The sequence below is a fragment of the Podarcis melisellensis genome (assembly GCF_964234715.1).
Source record: "Podarcis melisellensis genome assembly, chromosome: 7".
NCBI lineage: Eukaryota > Metazoa > Chordata > Lepidosauria > Squamata > Lacertidae > Podarcis > Podarcis melisellensis.
The window spans coordinates 40,821,199-40,844,533 of NC_138539.1; the positions used below are offsets into that span (position 1 = coordinate 40,821,199).

The following is a 23,335-nucleotide window of genomic DNA, read 5'->3' on the forward strand; positions in this document are numbered from 1 at the left end:
AGAAGACCTGACATTTTACAAATTGTAATAAAGCAACCCACAGCCTGTATTAAATCCTCACAATAAAATTCTTTCTTGGCAGAGAAGCAGGTATGCCCAAACCCCCTTATACTTACATTAAAAGGAATCTCTTAAATATTCTCATAAAATCCCTTTCCCCAGAGCAGAAGATATAATCCTGCCATTAGTTTCATGCAAGAGTCCCATTGCTTTAAATGCATAACAAAACTGAGAATAGGATTACAGTTCAAATGAGGATCAGAAAATGATGCAAAATCTAAGCAAACACATTTGATAATAAAGCACTTATTAATCAAGAGGTCATTTTGTACCTTATATCTAAACAATCCTGTGTTGGATCACTGTTACTATGCTGTGGGACATAAACTTATAAAGCACAGAACAAAGCAGCCTGAAAACCAAGCAAGTTTCACAGAACTAAAAATCTGTTTTCTGTTCATAATTACACATTGCAGAGTGACATAGAAAAAGAGCCAAGACCAGAATGGAAGCACTAGGCTGCAACTATGATGGCCTGCTACTAACAATAAAACCTTTTTTTAAACCCCACTTGACTTTAGGTTTGTTGCTACAGAATTTCTTTCCACTACTGTACTCACTTGAATTTTGCAAGTGAAACAGATCCAGCATGTTGGGTAGGGAAAAAATAAATCTAGCAGGAATGAAACACCACTTTTAAACCGTTGTGTCAGGATACTGAAATAAGAAGAGATCTGAAACATGCCGCAGCAAGTAAAGTTGTATAATGCCAGCTCACCGAGGCATGCATTCCAAGCCACACATAAAGGGCAAACAAGCAGCGTTACCTATAAGCATGCCTGCGTCTAACATTTAGATCAGAGGAAAGTGAGCATGTATAGTTAAAAGCAAGAAGGAGCTCCAATGAAGCTTGCTACTTACCCAGCAGTATGAACCATGATCTTCTCACCCACCCTCCCTAACAAGTCCAGTACACTAAAAGTCCTTTTATTGTCTGGAGGAAATACAAACAAAGTCCAGGAGGAGGCAAGAAGAAAAGCTCCAGAGCAGGGAATTGTGAGAGACTGAATTTAAACCTCTACCCAAGATGCTGTGTACTCTGTGTCTATCTTTAACTTGTAAATGATTTGGTTTCACATTCCACTGAAGTCCTGCTGGCAGATGCTTTTGCAAAGCTTACCAATCACAAGCACTCAGATATACTCCCTTTCTCTCCTCTCCCCCACTTCTTGTCACTCCACCCCCCTCATTTCTCTCCTTTGGAGAGCCCCACACAGCTGCTGCTTTTTTTTTTTTTTACCTGTCTCTGCAAGATGAAAGGAGAAGCTTTCATTGATCCTTGCTCTGTGGGCAGAGATAGAAATCAAAGTTCTCTTGCTATCATGTCTCCCCATTCAGACACCCGCACAGTTTTGCAGCCAGGAATAAACTAGCTTCCAAACTTGGCTGCCCAGGGAAGGAATGTTCTGCAAGTGACATTCCTCAGAGCCTGCAGCAAGAGGGCACAGGAGTTATTCTGCCTCTGAACAACATGCATAATTTTGTAGGTTTACATCACTGAATATTAAAAGAATAACATCCATCGTATTCCACAACTACACTGGCAAGATCATGTTTACATCCTGATCCCAAAATCTTTATTTCCATGTTCAATATTTTTCAATGAAACAAATTTCTGATGAGGCGTGCTTGGGATCACAGTCTTAAGAACGTTAAAAGCTGCTTTGTGAAATTAAACTACGATCTATCTAATTCAGTATTCTACTTCCAGAAGTGGCCAACCAGATGTCACTGTGAGAGGCTCGGAAGCAGGGCTTCCCTGTAATTTTCTAACCAACATAGGTAATCAGAATTATATTGCTAACATTTGAGCAGTGCTGCCAGCCAGTTATAGAAAACTGAGCTGATTAATGGCAACCATTTAAATTAAGTAGTTAACGGTCACCTGCAAATTTATACAGATTTCCAAGCTGAATTAAAAAGTTTTGCTGTTCTATTTGATTTTTTTTTAAGTGTGTACACGTGACAGCAACCATTAAATCTGAGAAGAGACATTAAATTTGTCTATGTGAAAAAGCAGGGGATGATGGCTCTTCTAAAACAGTACCTGTGGTTTTCATAGGCACTTGTCCACATCTGGTCCACAGCATCCTGCTCTCACAGCAGGCAAGAAGATGCCTATGGGAAGCCCACAAGCAGCAACTCTCTCCCCACTTGGTCTTCCCAAGCCACTTGTATTCAGAGGCAAAGTGCTTCTGATGGCAATTCACCATGTGCCATGGAGATCTAGTGTTCAAGAAACACAAGCTCAAAGTTTCCTTGGACACACAGAAGTAGTTGTGCATTTCTTTGGATCCCAGCGGATGCCTCAACTTATGCAGGCTCTTCTGAATGTACAAGGAAACACTTGACAGGCATTGAATATAAGAGGCATCTAGCAGAAGCACATTCAACAAAGGGAGAACCTCAAAGATTTCAAAAAAGAGCACAACAGCACTCTCCTCACCAGTGATTCACAGCAATTGATATTTAGAGACAGGCCGCCTCTGACAGTGGAAGGAGAATATAGCCATTGTGGCTTGTAGCCACTGTTAGTCTTATCCTTTGATAATTTGTGATAAACCATAGATCCGTATACTGGCATTATGAACTGGCAGTTTTATTTTCAATTGCTGTCCTAATGATCCTAACATGGAATTTGCCTTTTCCAAAGCAGCTGCATATTGAGTCAACATTTTCATTGAGCTATCTACTAACAACCTCAATCTCACTTTTCTGGTCGGTCACCACTAGTTTAGACCCCTTCAGTGCATATGTGAATTATACAAAGAATATATTGGATTCTTTGTCCCAATGTGCATCACTTTACATTTGCTTGTCCTACTGAATCACAGTTACCATTTTAATGCCCATTCACATAGCTTGGAGAGACCCTATTGAATCCCATTTTTGTTTTACCACCCCGAACAATTACCGTATTTTTCGCTCTATAACACGCACCAGACCATAACACGCACGTAGTTTTTAGAGGAGGAAAACAAGAAAAAAAATATTCTAAATGAAATAGTGGATATATGATTTTTGTGGTTCATGCTGTGGCCACAGACATGTGATCTGACAGTGAGTTTGGAGTAGCCCAATGCAAAAATCCTGAGGATCCATGTGGATCCATGCTTTGTAACCACGGAGGAGGAAAGGAAGGGGAACCATGGACCCTCTGCTCACGACTGCAGCAGATCCCCCCCGCCACCCGCAGGCATTCGCTCCATAACACGCACAGACATTTCCCCTTACTTTCTAGGAGGAAAAAAGTGAGTGTTATGGTGCAAAAAATACGGTAGGTGATTAATTTGGGCTCCATTTTAATCAACCAGAAAGGTTTTTAATTAACTTATCTAACTAATTAAATGGAACGCATGTTGCAGTGCTGATTTTTATTTAATAATTAAAATACCCATTTGTAGATATATCCATCATGAATTTGTCTGTTTCTTCTTGAAGCCATCTAAGCCATTTACCAAAAGAACACAGAATTCACCTTTGGGCAACTCACACAGCTGAAAGAGCTTAAGTTTTATAGTTATCTGGTTTTCTCCTAGAATTTAAAAACATATTAATGAGATTTAGAAAACAGACTGGAGCAGAAACATCAGGGAAGGATGCCAAGGTTTTCCAGGAAAGAAGTAGCTGAAATCTGATATGCCTGCCAGATCTAATATTAGTTAATGGCCAAGTCCATCTTAAACCTAGAACCACTGATTAAATAACAATGCAGAATGGGATCACAGACAAGCATTATCCAGGGAGGGAGGTTTCATAATGCTGTCAGATCAATATAGGAAGAAAGGGGCAAAATAGGAGACCGGAGCTAATTATCAGTGCTGTTGATCCTCTTCCATATCTAGTTCTGGCGGGGAATCCAATCTTGAAACAAGCAGGTGTGTGTGAACGGGGCTGGCTAAACTGCCACCCACTGGTCACTGCCAAAATCACCCCACCAGTGTAGAACTTTCCCAGAAGACTGAAGTTTTGCACAAAACCAGAATTTGGCTTAATGTTATGTGCGGGTGGCGCTGTGGGTAAAAGCCTCAGCGCCTAGGACTTGCCGATCGAAAGGTCGGCGGTTCGAATCCCTGCGGCGGGGTGCGCTCCCGTCTTTCGGTCCCAGCGCCTGCCAACCTAGCAGTTCGAAAGCACCCCCGGGTGCAAGTAGATAAATAGGGACCGCTTACTAGCGGGAAGGTAAACGGCGTTTCCGTGTGCAGCTCTGGCTCGCCAGAGCAGCGATGTCACGCTGGCCACGTGACCCGGAAGTGTCTCCGGACAGTGCTGGCCCCTGGCCTCTTGAGTGAGATGGGCGCACAACCCCAGAGTCTGTCAAGACTGGCCCGTACGGGCAGGGGTACCTTTACCTTTACTATGTGCAAAACGCACACACACACAAACAAACAAACAAACACACAAACTTATTATCAGGCTGCTCATTTCCCCCTCTTAACTGTTAGAGTCTATCAGTAGTTTTTTAAAAAGCAGTTGAATGACAAGGATAAAAATGTTAAATGTGTGCTTGAAGAAATACATGACTAAAGTGGAGGAGCCTACGATCATTATCTGGAATCTAAAATTACCTACCTGCACCCAGGCCCTTCATTCAAAGCCTACCCACTTGAGATCACTGCAGGTCAGCCGATAGGGTCATTTAATCCTTAAAGTCAGCTGATCACTTGATCATTCCTGTCTGTGTCACAGAGGCTTAGGCTGCAATCTATACATGCTTTGGAGCAGAGCCTACTGAACACCGTGGAACTTACTTCTGAAGCAAACATGTGTAGGATCAGAGTATATGTATGGTTGTGTACATATTAAATGTCTTAAAATGCAGTTTGGTTGTTCTTTTTCTCCATTTGCTTCAAAGCTGTTTGGGGGGGGAGGGTTGCATCAAAATGCAGTATTTCATAAGAAGTGACAAGATACATATGGATTGTGGCCAACGTGTGTACACCAGTGGTTCAAATTTGCTGGACACAGAGTGTGTGGGAATGTGCACACAGCCAAGAAGTATGTTGCCATACTAACAATTGTTCTAAGGCTAACTCAACCCTCTAATTTCCCCTTTCTAAATATCCATCTTGCAGTTTTAATTTTGCAAAGATCAAATGCACATTCAAATATGGATTTTCTTACTGCACACATTTCAGTAAGTGGGTGAGGAACAAGCACCAAGACGGAAAGTAAAGCATATGAATTATTGAGCCATTTCAAATGAAGCCTGGAAAAATATCAATTTACAGTCACGCCAATTTATACAGGATAGCATGGCAAAACATTTGTATTATACAGAGGTTCAAGTCTTGCCAGAGCTACAAAATAAAGCCTTTGTCGACAGTTGTTAACAACGTTTGAAACTAAAGCAATACTACGTACACGGGTCAGCTACGCATGTACACAGGAACAAATTGTGTTCTGAACCAGCTTGGCTGCAGACAAGGCTAATGGCATTTCTTACTGCTCAGCTGTACAGAAAAGGCTTTGAAACATTTTGAACACCAGCACTAAGGGATTAAGTGCCTGGCCACTGAAAACGCCAACATACACATAGTACTTCATACTAACAAGGAAAACAGCTCAATATTTTGCAACTGAATCTATAATGGAGAGGGACCATACTTTATAAGTAACTAATAAATGTCACCAATTTGTTGCTAATTCTACTTCTTCACAGAGTCCTTGTTATTCAACAGAGATTCTGGCTCTTCTGGCAAAAGCCATTTCTCTTAACAAGGCCTGAAGAGAAGCTACCTAACGATTTCAAGATTTGTATATTGGCGGGGAAGGAAACACTTCTCTTCTGAACTAATAACTATTCTCTCTCATGTCGGTTTTCATTTCTGCAAATGTGTAAAACTTGCACTTCTCCATAAATGATTGTGTGAGATACAGCTTGATGCAAAACAACAACAAAGTATATCCACAACTATTTCCCCTTGAAGTCTCATACATACTAAACTTGTAATTTAGAGACTGCCACAATTTATTTGTGTTCCATTCGCTGGATGGGCTTGCTGTGATATGCAATTATTAAAGGCCACAGGTAGATGGAGTAGATGATAACAATACCGTCCCTTTCTCTGTGTCCCTCTATTTTTCTTTGTTTTCTACCTTCATAGACTTCATACTTTCACAGGGGACCTGTCTTTACTTATTATGCAGCATCTAGCTTGAATTTAGGAATAATAATAAATTCCAGAAGAGATTTAACCAACATTACCTTCAGTGATTACTGCATTCAAACAGAACTTGAAAATGTAATTTTCAATGAATTAAAAAATGAAAATCTCCAACCACCATAAATAAGGAATAAGCACTTTGCAGGGCTACATTAATTTGTTTATTTATTCCTGGTTGTGTAGCTTGTTTTTCAGCCTACTGTTATGGAAGCTTGCAAAACAAAATCACGCCATAAATTATAGCATAATACAGTCATTAAAACCAATAACCTTAAAACCACACACACAAAAATGAGTAAAGCTCAGTGAACAGTCTGAAGGCACATGACAGAGTTCAACTGTGGGTCTTGCACGCTACAATAGATGGAAGACCACTTGGAAATCATATGTCAGCCGCTCTGAGCTCCTCAGAGAAAAAGCAGGTTATAGTGTAATTAAAAAGAAAAAAGAAATCACAACATTCTACTTTTAAGTCAGCTAAACAGTCCCAAGGGACTGGCAAACCAGACAGAGGTTTTGCTAATTTTCTCAAGGTCTCATAGAATAGTAGATCTCTGTAGGGAAGGAACATGCACCCATGAATTAACAAGGATGAAACAGTATGGGAACACACAGCATTCCAACTAATGGCTGATTTTCACAATAGTTGAGTTGAACAAATAAAAAGCACACATTCTTTCACACACTTGCAGATGTGTAAAGGCAGCTTGTACCTGTATTCATCTTAACATGTGAATGAGCTTACAGGCACAAAGCTTTGTGGAGATAGAACACTGTGATACACGGGGACTCAATTCAGACAGACAAGAATGTCTGAATGAATGGCAATTTACACATGGCTGAAAAAAAACCTGCATCACCCAGAAAGAGAACAGACAAAACAGCAACTGCATAAAAATTGCATATGCTAATTTATGCAGACAGATGCAAATTTTGGAAAAAATAGTCCATTGTAATTCGAAATAAAATACAGCTCATCATAGTTGGGAAGACTGACCAGGTGACCTCCTTAGGTGCTAACTGTTGATGAGCAACTTCACGGCCCCATCTCCCTTCTTTATTTCTAAGCTAAACCTGGATTGGGCAATCCTTCAAGCAGTGGATTTTCCTCCTTAAAACAGGGCACATGGCCATTCTACATGAACTGTGGTGGGTCCCCTCCTCTGTCCTTTCTAATATCTTGCATGCTCTCTCTTGATGCAGGGCTGTTTATTAGGTTAAACATAATTTATATGCATTGCCTTCGATTTACCCCCTTGAATGGCATGATCCTTTGACTGAATTCTGAATTGGGGTCCCATACTACATCTGATTCTTGAAATTAGTGGTGTCTAGGCATGTATTTTAGGGACACAGGTGGCGCTGTGGGTTAAAGCCTCAGCGCCTAGGACTTGCCGATCGAAAGGTCGGCGGTTCGAATCCCTGCGGCGGGGTGCGCTCCCGCTGCTCGGTCCCAGCGCCTGCCAACCTAGCAGTTCGAAAGCACCTCCGGGTGCAAGTAGATAAATAGGGACCGCTTACCAGCGGGAAGGTAAACGGCGTTTCCGTGTGTGGCTCTGGCTCGCCAGAGCAGCGATGTCACGCTGGCCACGTGACCCGGAAGTGTCTCCGGACAGCGCTGGCCCCTGGCCTCTTAAGTGAGATGGGCGCACAACCCCAGAGTCTGGCAAGACTGGCCCGTAGGGGCAGGGGTACCTTTACCTTTACCTTTAGGCATGTATTTTAAGTCAGGGTTGAAGAAATGAGCAATTGGGGAGGTGAGAAATAGGTTTCTCCCTCCTCCCGTTTGTTTTATATGCTCCACCAGACCTAAGTATGAGGAAGCTAGTCTTAGCTGTTATTTAGTCTAGAACTACTAAGTCATAAGAACTAAAGAACCAAGTGAAAGAGGAAAACATCTAAGCATGCTGCATTAGCATTTTTATATCTAATGATGTGCCTGTCTTTTGCTTCATGTTGGTGCTGAATGTGGAAGTTAACCACATGGCAGTTGCATGCAGGCAATGCAAGAGAAAATCTTTCCCCTTTGTTTAGAAATATTTGCTCTCTCTTTCTACAACAGGCAGCTTATTAAAGATAATGATCTCATTTTAAGAGAAAGGGGGATGTTATGATTAGCTGCTTTGAGCTGCCTGGGTTTTTTTCCTCCTTTTCCCCCAAATGCCCATGAAGCCATCCAAGCACAGTTGCTTACAGCAAGAGACTGACAAGTTATATAATGTAGTCAGTAAATACTTCACATTCCGTGGTTCACTGCAGACTTCAGAAGGAACAAAACCCATGATTCACAGTAATGCTGCTCTGGTTTAAAAAGAGAATTTAAAATCCTGCTGCAAGCAAAAAGGGAAACAATGGCTTATAAAAGATGACATTGTATGTGGTAATCTTTAACGTGCTGTTGATAAACATACCACAGAACTACTGAAGGGTTAAAAAAATAAACTCCATTAACTACCCCCAGCTAATAGCATGCAAAGCTTTTTCGCTTTACAGACTTTATATGTAAAAGGGAGACAGCAGTACAATCTTGGGTTTGTTTCTTATTTGATAAAACCAGCTTTGTAATAACTTTGGTTTATATATATATATGTCTAACATACCATAATCTCAGAGTATGCTTACATTATGACCAACAGATACATTATATATAAAAAGACATGAGTTTGTCATGGCACTTGATATTTGTGTACCAAGCAATAATCCTACAGTGCGGTGTTTTCATGTTTCAAGAAAACTTCAGCATTCTGAACAAATTTAACTCAAGCTGCCTCCTGATACAGTTTTGGTGCATTTGTTCTATAAAGATATTTTCAGATGTTCTATTGACCCATTCTGTGTGGTCCTGTGTCTCTTTGCAGCATGGAAATAGACAAATATGAGCCTGAGATATGTGATTAGCCAAAAATGCCTCAGGAAAAGGGACAGCAGTGGCAGAAGGAGAAGGGCTACACCTCAGTGGTAGAACACACAACTTCCATGTAGAAAAGTCCCATTTTCAGCCACTAGCATCTTGAGGTAGAGCCGCTTCCGGCCATGACACACCAGCTGTTGTTGAACTACAGCTTTCATTATCGCTGGCTGCTTGCCATGCTGGCTGAGGCTGATGGGACTTGTAGTTCAGCAATATCTGGAGGGTCACATGTAAATAATCCCCCTTGTTGTGTAGACGGTACTGAGCTAAATGGACCAATGACCTGATATTGTAGAACAGAGCTTCTTGTGTTCTGATGGGAACAGGCGCAGAGGTGTCTTTGCCTTGTGACATTTTGAAGAAGACCAAAAAAAGCTGAGGCTCACCTGTTACCCTTAACCCTACTGAAAGTTGTACGTCTGCCCAGAACATTAAATGCTTCTGAAAGCACCACATTAAAATCCTATGCATGTTTATTAAGAAACAGGTCCCACTGTGTTCAGTGGCGCTTGCTCCAAGGAAAATGAAAACAGGATTACAGCCACAAGCCTCTTTCATTGTTCAACAATTTCAATTAAATGCATACAGAGTTATTCTAGCTATATGCATATATTTGGTTGGGGTTTCTCCCACTCCTCAAGAGGCTTAACTATGAATGCAATTAAACAGTTATTTGTAAAAGCCACACCTATATACCTCATTAACCTCAAGGACAGATCTAGATTTAGAGATTTCTGGCACTCTGCTGTCATGAAAATAGCCCAAACCACCACAGAAATGACTTACGGAATTTTCTTGTGTGTCTTAAATCAGTCCCAAAATGAAAGGTATAATTGCTTTTTTGTGTGTGTGTGGGGGGGGGCTTTTTTTTTAAGTCCTAAGTGACTGATCCAGGACACTGAGACACTGTAATGTAAACTATTATTTATGGCTGTTGCTTTTACTAAAGCCTTGCCCCATTGCCCCAGGGTTTTGTGACTGAACACCAGAACACCACATACCTTGGAGTGATGAAATTAAAAGGCAGCTGGGACGAATTTATTCAAGGTGTGGTTTCCCACAGATAGAAATGGCCATCTCTGTAAGCCTCCAAATTGCTCACACTTCCAGTCAGGTTATTTAAAAACAACAACATAAAAGAGGCGGCATCCCCCCCCCCCCCATGAGCTTTGGATTTTGAAGCAGGTTCCACAACCAAAGCTGTTAAAACATCTACAACTGCTGTTATAGAGAAATTGCTTCCCCAGACCCAAAGAAATGGATCTGATCAATCCATATGTGATGGCTTTGTTTCCCTATGGAACATTCAAACAGAATAAAATAATAATTAATGTGGTTCTCAGATGAATATGGGCTGAATTTCTCTCCTGGAGAAGAAATGTACTTCCCCTTCTTCAGTAGTAACTGTGGAAGGGTTCCTTACTTGACCTCCCATTGCTGCCATCCCTGGGGCATACTGGGAGGGCAAGGTGATGATGAGGCTGGAACATTTGAAATGCACTGACTGCTGTGCTACAGCAGCTCTGCTGGTGTCTGTACCACACCAGCCTCATCACCAACTTTGCCCCTCCCAGTATGCCACAGCAATGGTAATGATAGGAGGTTAGCTAAGCTCCACCTCACCAACCGCTACTGCCCCTTGTAATGCTCATTATCTAGAAAGAGAGCATTTTGCTGCTCGAGACAGAGAAGGAAATGTGGCCCATTCCACCCAAATAAAGGGGCACAGCAGCCATTACATCTCCATTTGCTACACTTTTGCGTTACCCAAAGTCAGCTGTCTGAGAAAGTCACCTCACTCTGCCTAATGGTAGGACCAGGCCCTGAAGAGAGTCATGTTTACGCAACACCTTGATAATGCAACAAGAAAAATGAAGGAAAGACTTAGCCGACAACCATCATCCCAACCTCTAACCGCCTTCACATTCAATTTTACATTTTGTCTAACCAGAATTCAAGGTTAAGGTGAGTTCATATATAATCATCAGGATAAATGACCATATATATTTTAGAAAAGCACATGCCTTTTTCAAAGGAAGAGAGATCTTGTTAATTAAGCGTTGAGCTAAAGGTGTGACTTATGGAAGACAAGATGCACTCAACTCTGCTACATACTTTTCTAACAACTGTTGTTGAATTTCTTTATGCATAGGCACAATATTTATCCTCATCTCATTTATCCTCCTTACCAGAATGTAAATTCTCTGAGATTAGCTCTTCTACGCCTTTTCCCCAAAGCATGTCCTTACCTTTGAAAAACAAATACAGTTTGTTCAACAAACTGATTACTCTCCATTTTACAGGGTATCAATTAGGAGTTCTTCATTAGAAAAATATCATCAGTATCAGCATATTAAAAATCACTGCAAAACTAATTTTTGCATGGGCAGTGAAAAACAACAACAACAAAAAACACACAACAGATAAATGACATCAAGGCTACATTTACTTTTTTACATTTAAGACATTACACAGTACAAGATCAAAGTCAGTTCTATTTGGAGCAAATCAGACAAATCCATCACTGAGACAGAATGTTTGTGTGATTTCATCTGGTGTGACATGCAGACCTACACTACCACCTGTTTCAACTCCAATGCATAAGATATCCAATGGCAGTGACAAGTAGCAAAAATGTCAGATGTATAGTCCTAGATTTAAAGACATATGTAGCCTGCATCGTTAAGTGAAACCACAAAATGCTAAATCAAATGCTGAATGCCCTTTCAATAAAACAAAGTGCAGTGTTGTCAGTCACAGAGAGAACACTACATTAGCGTTTCCTCTTACTATAACTTCATATATTGTAGTCTTAAAGAGATTCTAGTGAAATGTATGATACGGATAACATGTAATAAAATGCTGCATTTTTAAAAATCCTCCAGGCACTTTCCTGAAAAATACTTTTATATGTACTGAAGCAACAGTTTGTGCAAAAACCATGTTCACCAAGCAATTTCTTTTCATTCAGGAATGACACAACAAACACCTAGCTAGGGTCTGCTTTTAAAACTCAGAGGAGGTTTTAAAACAGATGAGTGGTACACACACTGGATAAGAGAAACAGTCAATAAACCTGAGATTCACAGAATTGCAGTAAAGTGTCACTGGAATTGTGGTTTAATGTATCTTCTAACTATGGCACCCCCTGAAGAACATTCTTAAAAACAAACAGCACAACTTGAAGGCTGCATGTGGCCAGCTCACACAACACATTTTTCGCTTCTCCTTACCTCCATCCCACTTCCATTGTCCACTTCCCTGCTACTCCACTCTTTGTCCTATATAGTTCCCCCTCTGTTCTGTATACACTGCCTGCCTCTTCTCACATTTATTGTTAGGTTAAAGTTAGAGGTTAAGTGATTAAGTGTGTATTCCTAAACCCAGTTGCTGCGCAGTGGGGCTGAACAGAGCTGTGCTGCATCCACAGCCCTGCTGAGCATGCCAGTCTGGCCAGAAGTGAGGCAGGGTGATCTTTGGTCCAAATCAGGTCTGATACCATCATGTATGGTAATGCAGTTGTCCCAGGATCCAATAAACCTTAGACTGGCTCAGTCATTCCCCCTCCCCGCCCGGGATTATCCAATTTGGGTGGCTTTTCAGTGGCCACTGCCTGCAAGTCTGGCAGCTGGAAGAGAGAGCTGCACCCTGGTTTTGTGGTGAAGTGCCTAATTAGGTTATTGAGCTAAACTCCCATGGAAGAAAAGACTACTGACAGGATTAGCAGTGCTAGACAGGACCTTTAGAAAGTCAGTGAAGCCACCAAAGAATTAATTGCAGACCTCTACAAGTAATGTTACCAAATTATCTCATTAGTGTCTGGCATCTGGGATCAGCCTTTCTGGAGGACTCTCCTCTTGACTTAGAAATCGCTTCTTAATTCAAGGTCATGCAATGACATCATCCAGTACAAGAGTAGCAGCAGAGCAAAAGCATCCCACCTGCTCAGAAAAAACGGTAGATAATATAGTTACAAAGCTGTAGTGCTAAGCTAAAGAAGCTCTATAGGGCCAAAACTATAGTTTTCCTGCAGCCAACAGGGCAAGAGCATCGTGAGAAACAGACGCATTCAGCTGAAATGAATCCAGATGCAAACACGTTTCTTTAATTCCTCACAACTCTCATGAGCAAACATGATTCAGTTCTCTTGGAGCCAAAACACATGCCTACGTGGTACCTGTAGTTCACTCAACTACTGTACAACTACACTGGGGCGTGCAATCCAGTGCTGGTCCTTTCACGAGGTGAAATGAATCAATTGCATCAGAAAACAGGGGACAGGGGACAGAGTCGTAATGTGGGTTGCCAGAGCCCAGGGCAAGTATCGCGCCACCTACCGGCGCCTCCATGTGGCACTGCAGCTGCTGCCAGCCAGAGCTATGGAGCAATGGTGGGACATGCATGCATTCCTCCTGGGGTTGGGGTGCTGCCACTGCCACAAATCTTGCCATCTGCCCACCTCCCCTGCTGGCAGGGGATGCTGTGCAGCCAAGGGATGCAAGAGTCCATCCTCTCCCAGCTGCTGCTGGGTGTGCTGCTCAAGTGAGGTGAGCAGGCAGGAGAGGAAGCATGGGGCAAAAACTGCAGAAGTTCACCCCTAGAAATGTTCACACCTAGGCCAATCGCCCCAGTTAGTCCCCCATTCTACACCTCTGATAAAGAGTGTTGAATTAGCACAATTGCTTTACTGCTGACTCAGCCAATGCTACTCTCACCACCCCGCTGCCTGGCAAGATTTCTGACTGGAGCTCTTCGGAGTATCTGCCCCATCCCTTGCTCAAAGTGAGGCATTCCAGTCACTGCAGTAAGCCAGGGGCAGAGCGGATACTCTCTGGGGCCAGATTGCCCAGAATATCTTGATCTGATGCCCCTTCCTCAAAACAAAGGAGACCGCCAGTGCTGCTATTGTACTAACAGCAGCAAAAAAAAAAGTATAATATGAGCAAGAGGGGAGGGTTGGGGAGAGAAGAGGAAGAGAACAAGTAGTGTGAGGAAAGGAGTGGAGCCAGCTGCCTTGGAACTGCCCCAGGTGAACCTGTGACCATCAACCCCAGCCAGCATCAGGGATGGTGCGAGGTGTAACGGTCCAGCAACATCTGGAGAGCTATAGGATTCCCAACCCTGCTGTGGCAGATAAATGTGGCATGTTGACTCCTCTATTGTGCTATCAGTAGTATACAGATCTTTCCAGGAAAGTTATTTAAGCCTGTCTACATTAAGAATTATTAATAATTATTTCTAAGTAAGAATCCTTTTTTGCCACGTTTTCCCAGAACACGACTCTTTTACCACTATGTACACAAACACTGCCAAGTTGTTATTTGTATCTTATCTGCTGCCAGAAATAGACGTTTCAATGTGGTTTCTTCAAGGGCCCAATACCAGGGCATAAACAGTACATACAAAGGAGGTATAGATTCATCTCCCTCCTACTCATTTTTGTTGCCTTTCTATTTCAAACAAAGAGGTACTGAAAACTCCACACAGCGATTTTCTGTTTTTTCAAGTTGTACAAAAGGCCACAAAACACAAGAATTAACTTGCTTTGTAGAAAGTTTTGCGCATTATGACTGGCGTAGTAATGAAAGGGACCACACACTTAATTGTACCAGCTATTTGCCCTTGAAATGTCTAAAAGTTTGCAGCAAAATGGTATGACAGTTGCTAAATCATTACTTGATGTTACAAAACAAAAAATATCATTATTCAGAGCAAAAGAGGGATGAATGACCGAACGGCAAAGATTGTAGTATTGCACTTAGTCTTCTTGAATCCCATTGACGGCATTTTGATTTAAGTAGCCTAACCATGCTGAAGGTTGCAATCTCGTGTACACTTACCTGAGAGTAAGCCCCATGAAACACAGTGGGGTTTACTTATGAGTGAGCATGTGCAAAAATATGCCACAGAACACCAATCCCATGGTTTCCTTGGGAGCAAGGTAAAGGTACCCCTGACTCTGGGGTTGCGGCGCTCATCTCGCTCTATAAGCCAAGGGAGCCAGCGTTTGTCCACAGACAGCTTCCGGGTCATGTGTCCAGCATGACTAAGCTGCTTCTGGCAAACCAGAGCAGCGTATGGAAATGCCATTTGCCTTACTGCCAGAGTGGTACCTATTTATCTACTTGCACTTTGATGTGCTTTCAAACTGCTAGGTGGGCAGGAGCTGGAAACAAACAGGAGCTCACCCCATTGCAGGGATTCGAACCGCCGACCTTCTGATCAGCAAACCCTAGGCTCAGTGGTTTAGACCACAGCGCCACCCCACTAAATATACTAGGAGTCATGTCATTTGTAAATAACAGAGGGAGGCTTAGTTTCTGTGAATATTGTTTTATAAGTTATATTAGTCTGAAGAAAGTTGTGGCACATAATCTCCGCAGAATGTTCAGCGGAAAATTGCTCAGAAACATTTTGGCTCCATCAGCTTTGCTTGATTGACAACGGAATAAGGAAGGATCCTCCCAGAGGCCAACACATCTGTGCTGGATGGCAAGCCAGCCAAGACAAAAAGATTTTCTAAGCCAGGAAGATGGGCAAGACAAGGGAAGTCAGACTCAAAGGAATCTAGTGAGACAGAGAGAGCATGCAGAGGCTTCTCCACAATTCTCTCCACCTTTTTCTCACAGTAGTACATGATTCAGTGGTTTGGCATCCTGTCCGTAGGAGCTGATTTCCTTTGGTTATGAAGTCACCCTTTACTTGCTATAGTAAGGCATGCCTTTTTCACAGAATGCCCGTATCAGCCTTCCCATACTTTAAGATCATCGTCAAGGGCACAACTGGGAGCAGAGGATTGGTGTGGCCACAAGGGAGAGGCCTTTTTAGCAATGGCCCCATAGTGGGGGAGATGTCATGCCCTAAAGGCTTGCTTGTTTTCTGTTGTGTACTTTTAAATAGGATTTTACCAGGTTGCTGAATTTCTAAAGTGGTTTTAGTGATATTTATTGGATCTTAGTGCTTTTACTGGGCTGGATGAGTTTTAGGAAGGGAGGGTTGTTCAGTCGGTGCTTAATTTTTAGTATTTTGCTTTTATAGCTTTGAAGCTTATTTTTAAAACAAATTTGTTTGTTTGACAGAATTTATATACTGCTTGACTGTAATAAAACCTCTCAATGGTTTATAGCCTTTAAGCGGTTGTTTATCGATTGTTGAAAGTAGCTTTTAGAGGGGTATTTATATATTTAAAAAATGCCACTTATAAATATTTTAAATAAATAAATAATCTAGCCTAGCTGCTATTTCATCCATGTCTTGCCATGAAAATACAATTATTTTATATGGTTTTAAAATTCTGCACACTATCATTAATAACCAGAACAAATAATTCCATTAAGGCAGGGAAACATCAAAGGTGCCCACCTCTTCAAAAACTCTATTGTTCTTGAAACATATCCTTGTCAAAAGGTCTACCTGTCCTCATGGATGCATAGCTAGGTGAGTTTAAGAGATCCATCAGTCAAGGACACAATAAAAGCCTGCTGGATCAGGCCGATGACCCATCTAGTCTAGCATCCTGTTCTCCCAGTGGCCAAACCAAATGCCCGTGGGGAACCCACAAGCAGGATTCAAGCACAGGAACCCTCTCCCCTCCTGTGATTTCCAATAACGTAATCACAGAATTGTAGAATTGAAGGAGACCCAAAGATCACCCAGTCCAACTCCCTGCAATGCAATCATTCTAGCCTCAACTATTCCATTCAAATGGGACCCGATTGTCCCCCTGGAGATGATAACAAGAACAAGAACAACAATTTATTATTTATACCCCGCCCATCTGGCTGGGTTTCCCCAGCCACTCTGGGCAGCTTCCAACAAAATATTAAAATACAGTGGTCTGTTAAACATTAAAAGCTTGCCTAAACAGGGCTGCCTTCAGATGTCTTCTAAAAGTCTGGTAGTTGTTTTTCTCTTTGACATTTGGCGGGAGGGCGTTCCACAAGGTGGGTGCCACTACCGAGAAGGCCCTCTGCCTGGTTCCCTGTAACTTGGCTTCTCGCAGTGAGGGAACCACCAGAAGGCCCTTGATACTGGACCTCAGTGTCAAGGCAGAACGATGGGGGTGGAGACGCTTCTTCAGGTATACTGGACCAAGGGCATTTAGGGCTTTAAAGGTCAGCACCAACACTTTGAATTGTGCTTGGAAACGTACTGGGAGCTCATACCTCACACTTCGCATGCACAAGGCTCCGGGTTCACACCACAGCAGCTCTAGTCAAAAGGATCAGATAGCAGGGGATAAGAAAGAAGTCTCTGCCTGCAACCCTGGACAGTCACTGCTAGTCAGAGCAGACAAGGCTGGACTAAACAGGGCTAAACAACCCTACACTCTTAAATACAGCTAGTGACAGAGGTTGATTCCATTTCAGTTGGGAAGCACAGTTTCAGGTTCAGTTTTGGGTTAGGGTATATTACCAGCTGCCCCCATTTCTCACCTGTAACTTGATTCTATATAAAGATAAAGGTACCCCTGCCTGTACAGGCCAGTCGTGTCCGACTAGGGTTGCGTGCTCATCTCGCTCTAGAGGCCGTGGGCCGGCGCCGTCCGAAGACACTTCTGGGTCACATGGCCAGCGTGATGAAGCTGCAGCTGGCGAGCCAGCACCAGTGCAGCACACGGAAACGCCGTTTACCTTCCCGCTATAAAGCGTCCCTATTTATCTACTTGCACTTAAGAGTGCTTTCGAACTGCTAGGTGGGCAGGAGCTGGGACCGAACGACGGGAGCTCACGTGGGGATTCGAACCGCCGACCATACGATCGGCAAGTCCTGGGCACTGAGATTTTACCCACAGCGCCACCTGCGTCCCTGACTTGATTCTATAGAAGATGGCTAAATGGAAAAGCTAACTGTCCAAACAAAGGCAGCTTGTCTTGCTTGTGGGCTTACCATAGGCATTTGGCTGGCTGTGATGGGGAACAGGATGCCAGATTAATTGGCGTCTGGTCTGATCCAGCAGGGCTCTTCTTATGTTGGTTGCCGTAACAGCACATGGCAGGAATTCAGAAATACTATTCACTCAAATGCTGGAACTGGACTCAAGCTGTATCCTTAGAGAGCTCTCTATATAATGTGATGTTTACATTTTACTGGGCTGCATAGCAATATCTTCCTCCTCTTTTTTTTTTCATCTGCTGTTTCTTAAATCAGGTACAGCTACTGTTGAGCTCAGCACATTAATCCTTCTGCTCCAGAAATATTTCCCTAAGGCTAAAATACCAATACTACTATATGGGATTCCCAGTGCCACTTTTAACACTCTTCAGAGACACAATTATCTCATGATTTATAGATGGCGCTTTCAAAAGCACTCAGTGTTGCCCTCATTCTGCTGTTATGGACATCGGTAGGAAAAATGCAAAGGGAATTTTACTCAGGCCATTTTGGGATGTTCATCCAGCCGATTAAAAATTGGAAATTCATGGAGTACAAGCCTATGCATTCAGAAGTTAATCCAAATGAGTTCAGTAGAACTTACTCCCAGGATTTCAGCCTGAGTTACTAGATGAAGTCCTGCTTGCTTAAAATAGGGAGCTGCCAGTAGGTACCACCAGGATTTGAATGGAACCTTTTGATGGGATCATATTTTATCAATTTTTACCAACTTCACCAGCTACTCATCTGCTTCCAGGCCCAAATCAAGGTGCTGTTATTGATCTTTGATGTCCTAAATCAGGAATTAGAAATCTGTGGACTCCAACTCCCATCAGCTCAAGCAAGACTGACCAATGTTCAGAAATGATGGGAATTTGGTCCAAGTCAAGTTTCTCACCCCTCTCCTAAATGGCCTGGGACCATAAACTCTCAAGAATAGCCTTGTTCCCTCTGAGCTTGCAAGAGAATTACACTCCAGTGGTGGAGGAACCCTCTCCAGCACCTGGGGTGGGACGCCCATGGGCAGGCGTGCATGCACCCAGAGAAGTGGTGCCCATACTAACTGCGCACGTGCCCTCAGCCGCTCTACAGCTGGGGGGAGGCAGCAGGACATCTCCCCCCCCCCCCAGAGTGGTACCTGGGGCAACCCGCCCACTCCACCCCGCCCCTGTTACACTTCACATTGGTGTGCCCTGGTGACTGGAATCAAACATTTCACATAGATTCCAGACGAACTCTTATTGGATTTGGAATGGATTCTACTTGTATTTGCGAACTGAAATTTTGCAGAAGAATTCATCAGTATGAAGAGAAATTAAAATGGTGATAACATTTAACTTTGTTAAGTGTTTTGAAGGTGACCTAGCATGAAGCAAAAGGACAAGATAGTGGTAAAACTGAAAGGCAGTTGTATAAGTTGTGCGGAAAATGCTCCGAAGCCAACAGTTCAGAGTTTGGCAGAGTCGCACATGAATAAAGTGAACAGAAAAACCTTATACTCTTAGGACATTCTCCCTGGAGAAGTTCATCATTTTGAATCTTTAAAATTAGACTGGCATACAAAAAACAAAACAACCCACACATCCAAAGTGAACAGCGCAACACAGAACAATCAAATGCAGTCAGAGCCATGTAGCAGACGTATCAGTAAGTCTTTTCCTTCTTGGATACCTAAGATTCATGTGATGCTATTTGCCATTGAAGTTGTAATCTTGGTGCTTGGGTGATCATTCAGACAGACAGAAAACCACACACATAGTACTGTCTGGTAATGGATGGAAGAACCTAAATTTCCATCATCCATAAGTCATTTATACACACAAGATTAAAGTGTCTTCTTCAGCTCTATAAAGATCTCATGGAAGAAGTCCCTGTGCAAGAAAAGGCATGGGGGGGGGGAATGCAAGCTCTGAGTGCTGATAAAAGAGTAGCAATTTTTGTGCACATCAAAAATTAGACTTTGAAGGAACTACGTTTTGGGGTTCTGTTCAAGGAGGAGGTGACAGCTACTGAGACACCGTATGCAGATTATTAAAAGCGAGTGATCAGAAAGAGAAGAGATTCGGTTTCAGACATCTCATCCAGACCAGCTTTACCAGAATGCACTTCTTTTGAAGTGTTTGCCCTCATTTCAGAATCTCATAGCTCATCTACCCAGCAGTTTCTCCCATGTTACAATTCTGTTAGCAAGGCAACCCTCTCAACACAGAAAAGCTGGTCTCATTATGCTGGCCTTAGGAGGCAAATTCAGGAAAACTCAGGAAACCTGGAGATTTGAAGGCCCAAACTTGGAGAGGCCTGGAGGCAGCCCCTGGTGATGCCACAGGGGTGGGACAACATTAGGCACGACACATTAAGCCTTAACTGCAGTTGCTGAGAGCTTAATCATTCACATTAAAAAAATGCAAAGTCATAACAAGCAAGAAAATATGCAACTGTTTGGAAATTAAAATAAAAAAAAATACTAAGCTAAAGTGGGTGTTCCTGGGTGTAGCTTAAGTGAGAGGATTATTCCTTCTCCCTTGCTTAGGAAGTCTCAGTAGGGAAGGCACTGTCACCCACTTGGGAGAGTCAAGCCCTCCCCCTGCCCTGGTTGGGGGCAGGCAAATGTGCCCTTGGCGTCTGGCAACCCTGCTTCCAGTGGCAATAGTGCTTCCAAGACGTTGCTGGCCATGCAGGCTTCCCAGCAAGCTTCCATGCAATACATATGACCAGCCATATCTCTGCGGCACTACTGTTCCTGGAAGAGAAGAACAGAAAACATGTACTTCCTTGACTAAGGTATCATCCAATTGATTTTCTGCAGCTACCACTACCTCATCCTGAATCATCTTCAGTCCTATTCCCCTACCTGACCTAAAGGGGAAAATGGTTTATATGTGCAGCTGAAAATATTTTATCCATCTCAAAATGATATTTTAATAGATACTCTTTTATCAATAATGTCCCTGTTTTTTATTCACGGCCAACCAATTAACTTCAAAGTGCTATGTGAAGCCAGTACCCACATAATGAGGCTAAATATCTTTGCATGGCTCTAGCTTCTATAGTACGCTATTAATTGGATTCTGGCAGCAGGGCCTGATTATGAAGCCTACTCATGGAGTTGCAAGAACTTTTAGCAGCACTAGATTGGCATTCTGTTAAGTGCTTTTCAGAGTGAAGCCCAGTAGCAATTTCTCAAAAGACGCTGGTTTGCACCATTTAGGGCCAAATTACATACAATATTTAATGTGGTGTTGTTTTTGTTGTTGTTCCCTAGCGCTCAAAACCTTAAAATGCAAAGTGCATCTGTCAGAGGGGCTAATAATTAACAGAATCAAAGCAGGAACTGAAGGAATTTAACTCAGGAGCAGCGCTATGATGAAGCAAGCTGAGGCAACTGTCCTAGGTGGTGGACACAGACAGCAGTGAATTAACCCCTCCAGACTGCCCCTCACTTGCCTCACCACCCATCTACTGCCCCTGCTGGTGATACCACCCTGGAGCCTTTGAGGCTCTCCCTCTTACACCCTGTCTTATTCTAAGGAAGAGCCAAGGGCATGCTCTTCCTCAAAGTGAAGCATTCTGGGTAAGGTGGCTGATAGAGTGTCTGTGCTATTTCTAGCTACCGACAGCTCAGTTAGTAGAGCATGAAATTCTTAATCTCAGAATCATGGGTTCAAACCCTACATTGGGCAAGATAGTCCTGCATTGCAGGGGGTTGAACTAGATGAGCATTGTGGTCCACTTCCAACAGTACAATTCTATAATTCTAATAATAATAATAATAATAATAATAATAATAATAATAATAATAATAATAATCAGGAACAGGGAGAAAGGAGGAGGAGAGGTCACAGAAGAGAGAAAGAGGATGAGGAGGGGGTGGTGCAATCTCTTGTGCCTGCACTGTTTCCTCCACTGCCATATCACATGTAGTTTGGTTTTGAGAAATTGATGTGGTTTCATTTAATCTACTTTAACCATGTTTGTGTGTGTTCATTTTTCTCTGCTCTGCTGGTAACAGTGGCTTCTTTCCATGACTGGAAAACATTGTGTTTAAAAACAACAACAACAACCAGGAGCTACAAAGTGACTCATCAAATTGCGGCTATTAATTTTCAGCTAATGAACGGCTTTCTCAGTTCAAAAAGTCCCATTCAGAAATAAAGCAAAAGCTAAGTGATGCTAATTGCAAGGCTTACTGCGGTTCAGTAGTAGAAGAAAAGAACTCGGTAAAAGTTCCTCTGCGGAAGATATGAGGGAAAGCATTGGGTGGTTTCCAACTATGTTTACACTTGGAGTAGACCTAGTGGAATCAATGCACTCTATGAGAAAGTAGAGAGAATGAACAGCACTTCAGATTTATTTGGTAGTTTCTTTTAGGTATTGCATCCTATAGATAATCCAGAACAAGCCAGCCAACACAGAGGTTATGCATATGGATGACTTAGACCAATTAACTGATTGCCACCAAATTGTGGCATTCTGCTGGCATATGCATATGTAATATTCTCCAGTCCTAACAGCTCATGTCTGTTCAGCACGACATCTTTCAAAACAAAGCATCTGTGTAATCCTACAGGAATGCTCCCTCCTTAAACAAACTGATCTTCTGCATCCTTTCCAGGGAATACTCCTGAGGTGAAAATATAGCTTATGGTGTGCTGGAGCCTCCTGTCTCCAAGAATTCATGAACATTCCAGTGCCAATTTCATTGTTAAACAGGGTTTATAGCTAAAGCCTGTGCTGGCAGGAGCAATGATAATGAATCAAAAGTACCCTCCTAATGTCTTCTGGTCCTCACCCCCACCCTTTGTTAATTTTGCTGTGCTGACTGCTTGGTCCATGAAGGCTCAACAGTTGCCAGCCATACATGACGTGGGCAAGGGAGACATGATTTGTGTCCTGCTGACACCCAAGATACTACGGGGATCAAAAATTATCTGGATGCACAATCAACCCCATTCAAAAATTAGTATGCATACTCACTCTGAGTCAGGAAGAAGGGAGAGCCATTAGCATACATAAGTGTATGCTGACCATGGGGACTACAGAGCGAAGTGCAGCAAACTGTTTAATTAAGTCTGAAATCCCAGGCATCCTTACCTGCGAGCAAGTCCCACTGCATCCAGCGGTACTTGGCTTGTGAATAAGCATGCCTGGGATCAGGCTACAAAACATTTGCACAGCTGAGGAGATTCTACTGCAGTCAGTTATCAAGAATTTAAACAAAATATCTAAGTTAAGATCTTCAAATTGTAGAACTAGACACATAAAACTGTAGGCTACACAACTGGTTAACTGCACAAAAAGAGAAGGAGTTGTAGCACTGTCTTCT

The 23,335-nt window shown here is 42.6% G+C and overlaps 1 protein-coding gene and 1 long non-coding RNA gene across 21 annotated transcripts in view; one reads left to right on the top strand and one right to left on the bottom strand.

Annotated features, from left to right (window-relative positions):
- DTNA (dystrobrevin alpha) overlaps positions 1–23,335 on the bottom strand; it is a 179,494-nt gene that overhangs the window by 142,452 nt on the left and 13,707 nt on the right. For 2 of the 20 annotated variants that reach the window (XM_081918500.1, XM_081918501.1), the window contains exon 1: positions 922–1,090. The exons of 15 other annotated variants lie outside the window; for them this stretch is intronic. Coding sequence is in view for 1 of the 5 variants with exons in the window: in XM_081918517.1 (XP_081774643.1) it covers positions 922–938 (17 nt within the window). In the remaining 4 variants the exon portion in view is untranslated. Of the gene's footprint in view, positions 1–620; positions 705–921; positions 1,093–1,300; positions 1,437–23,335 lie in introns of those variants that run through there. 3 more of the 20 variants (XM_081918498.1, XM_081918517.1, XM_081918502.1) reach the window with 3 other exon arrangements.
- The window catches only part of LOC309373963, a 68,951-nt gene that overhangs the window by 35,830 nt on the left and 9,786 nt on the right, over positions 1–23,335 (top strand). The gene's annotated exons all lie outside the window — the stretch shown is intronic.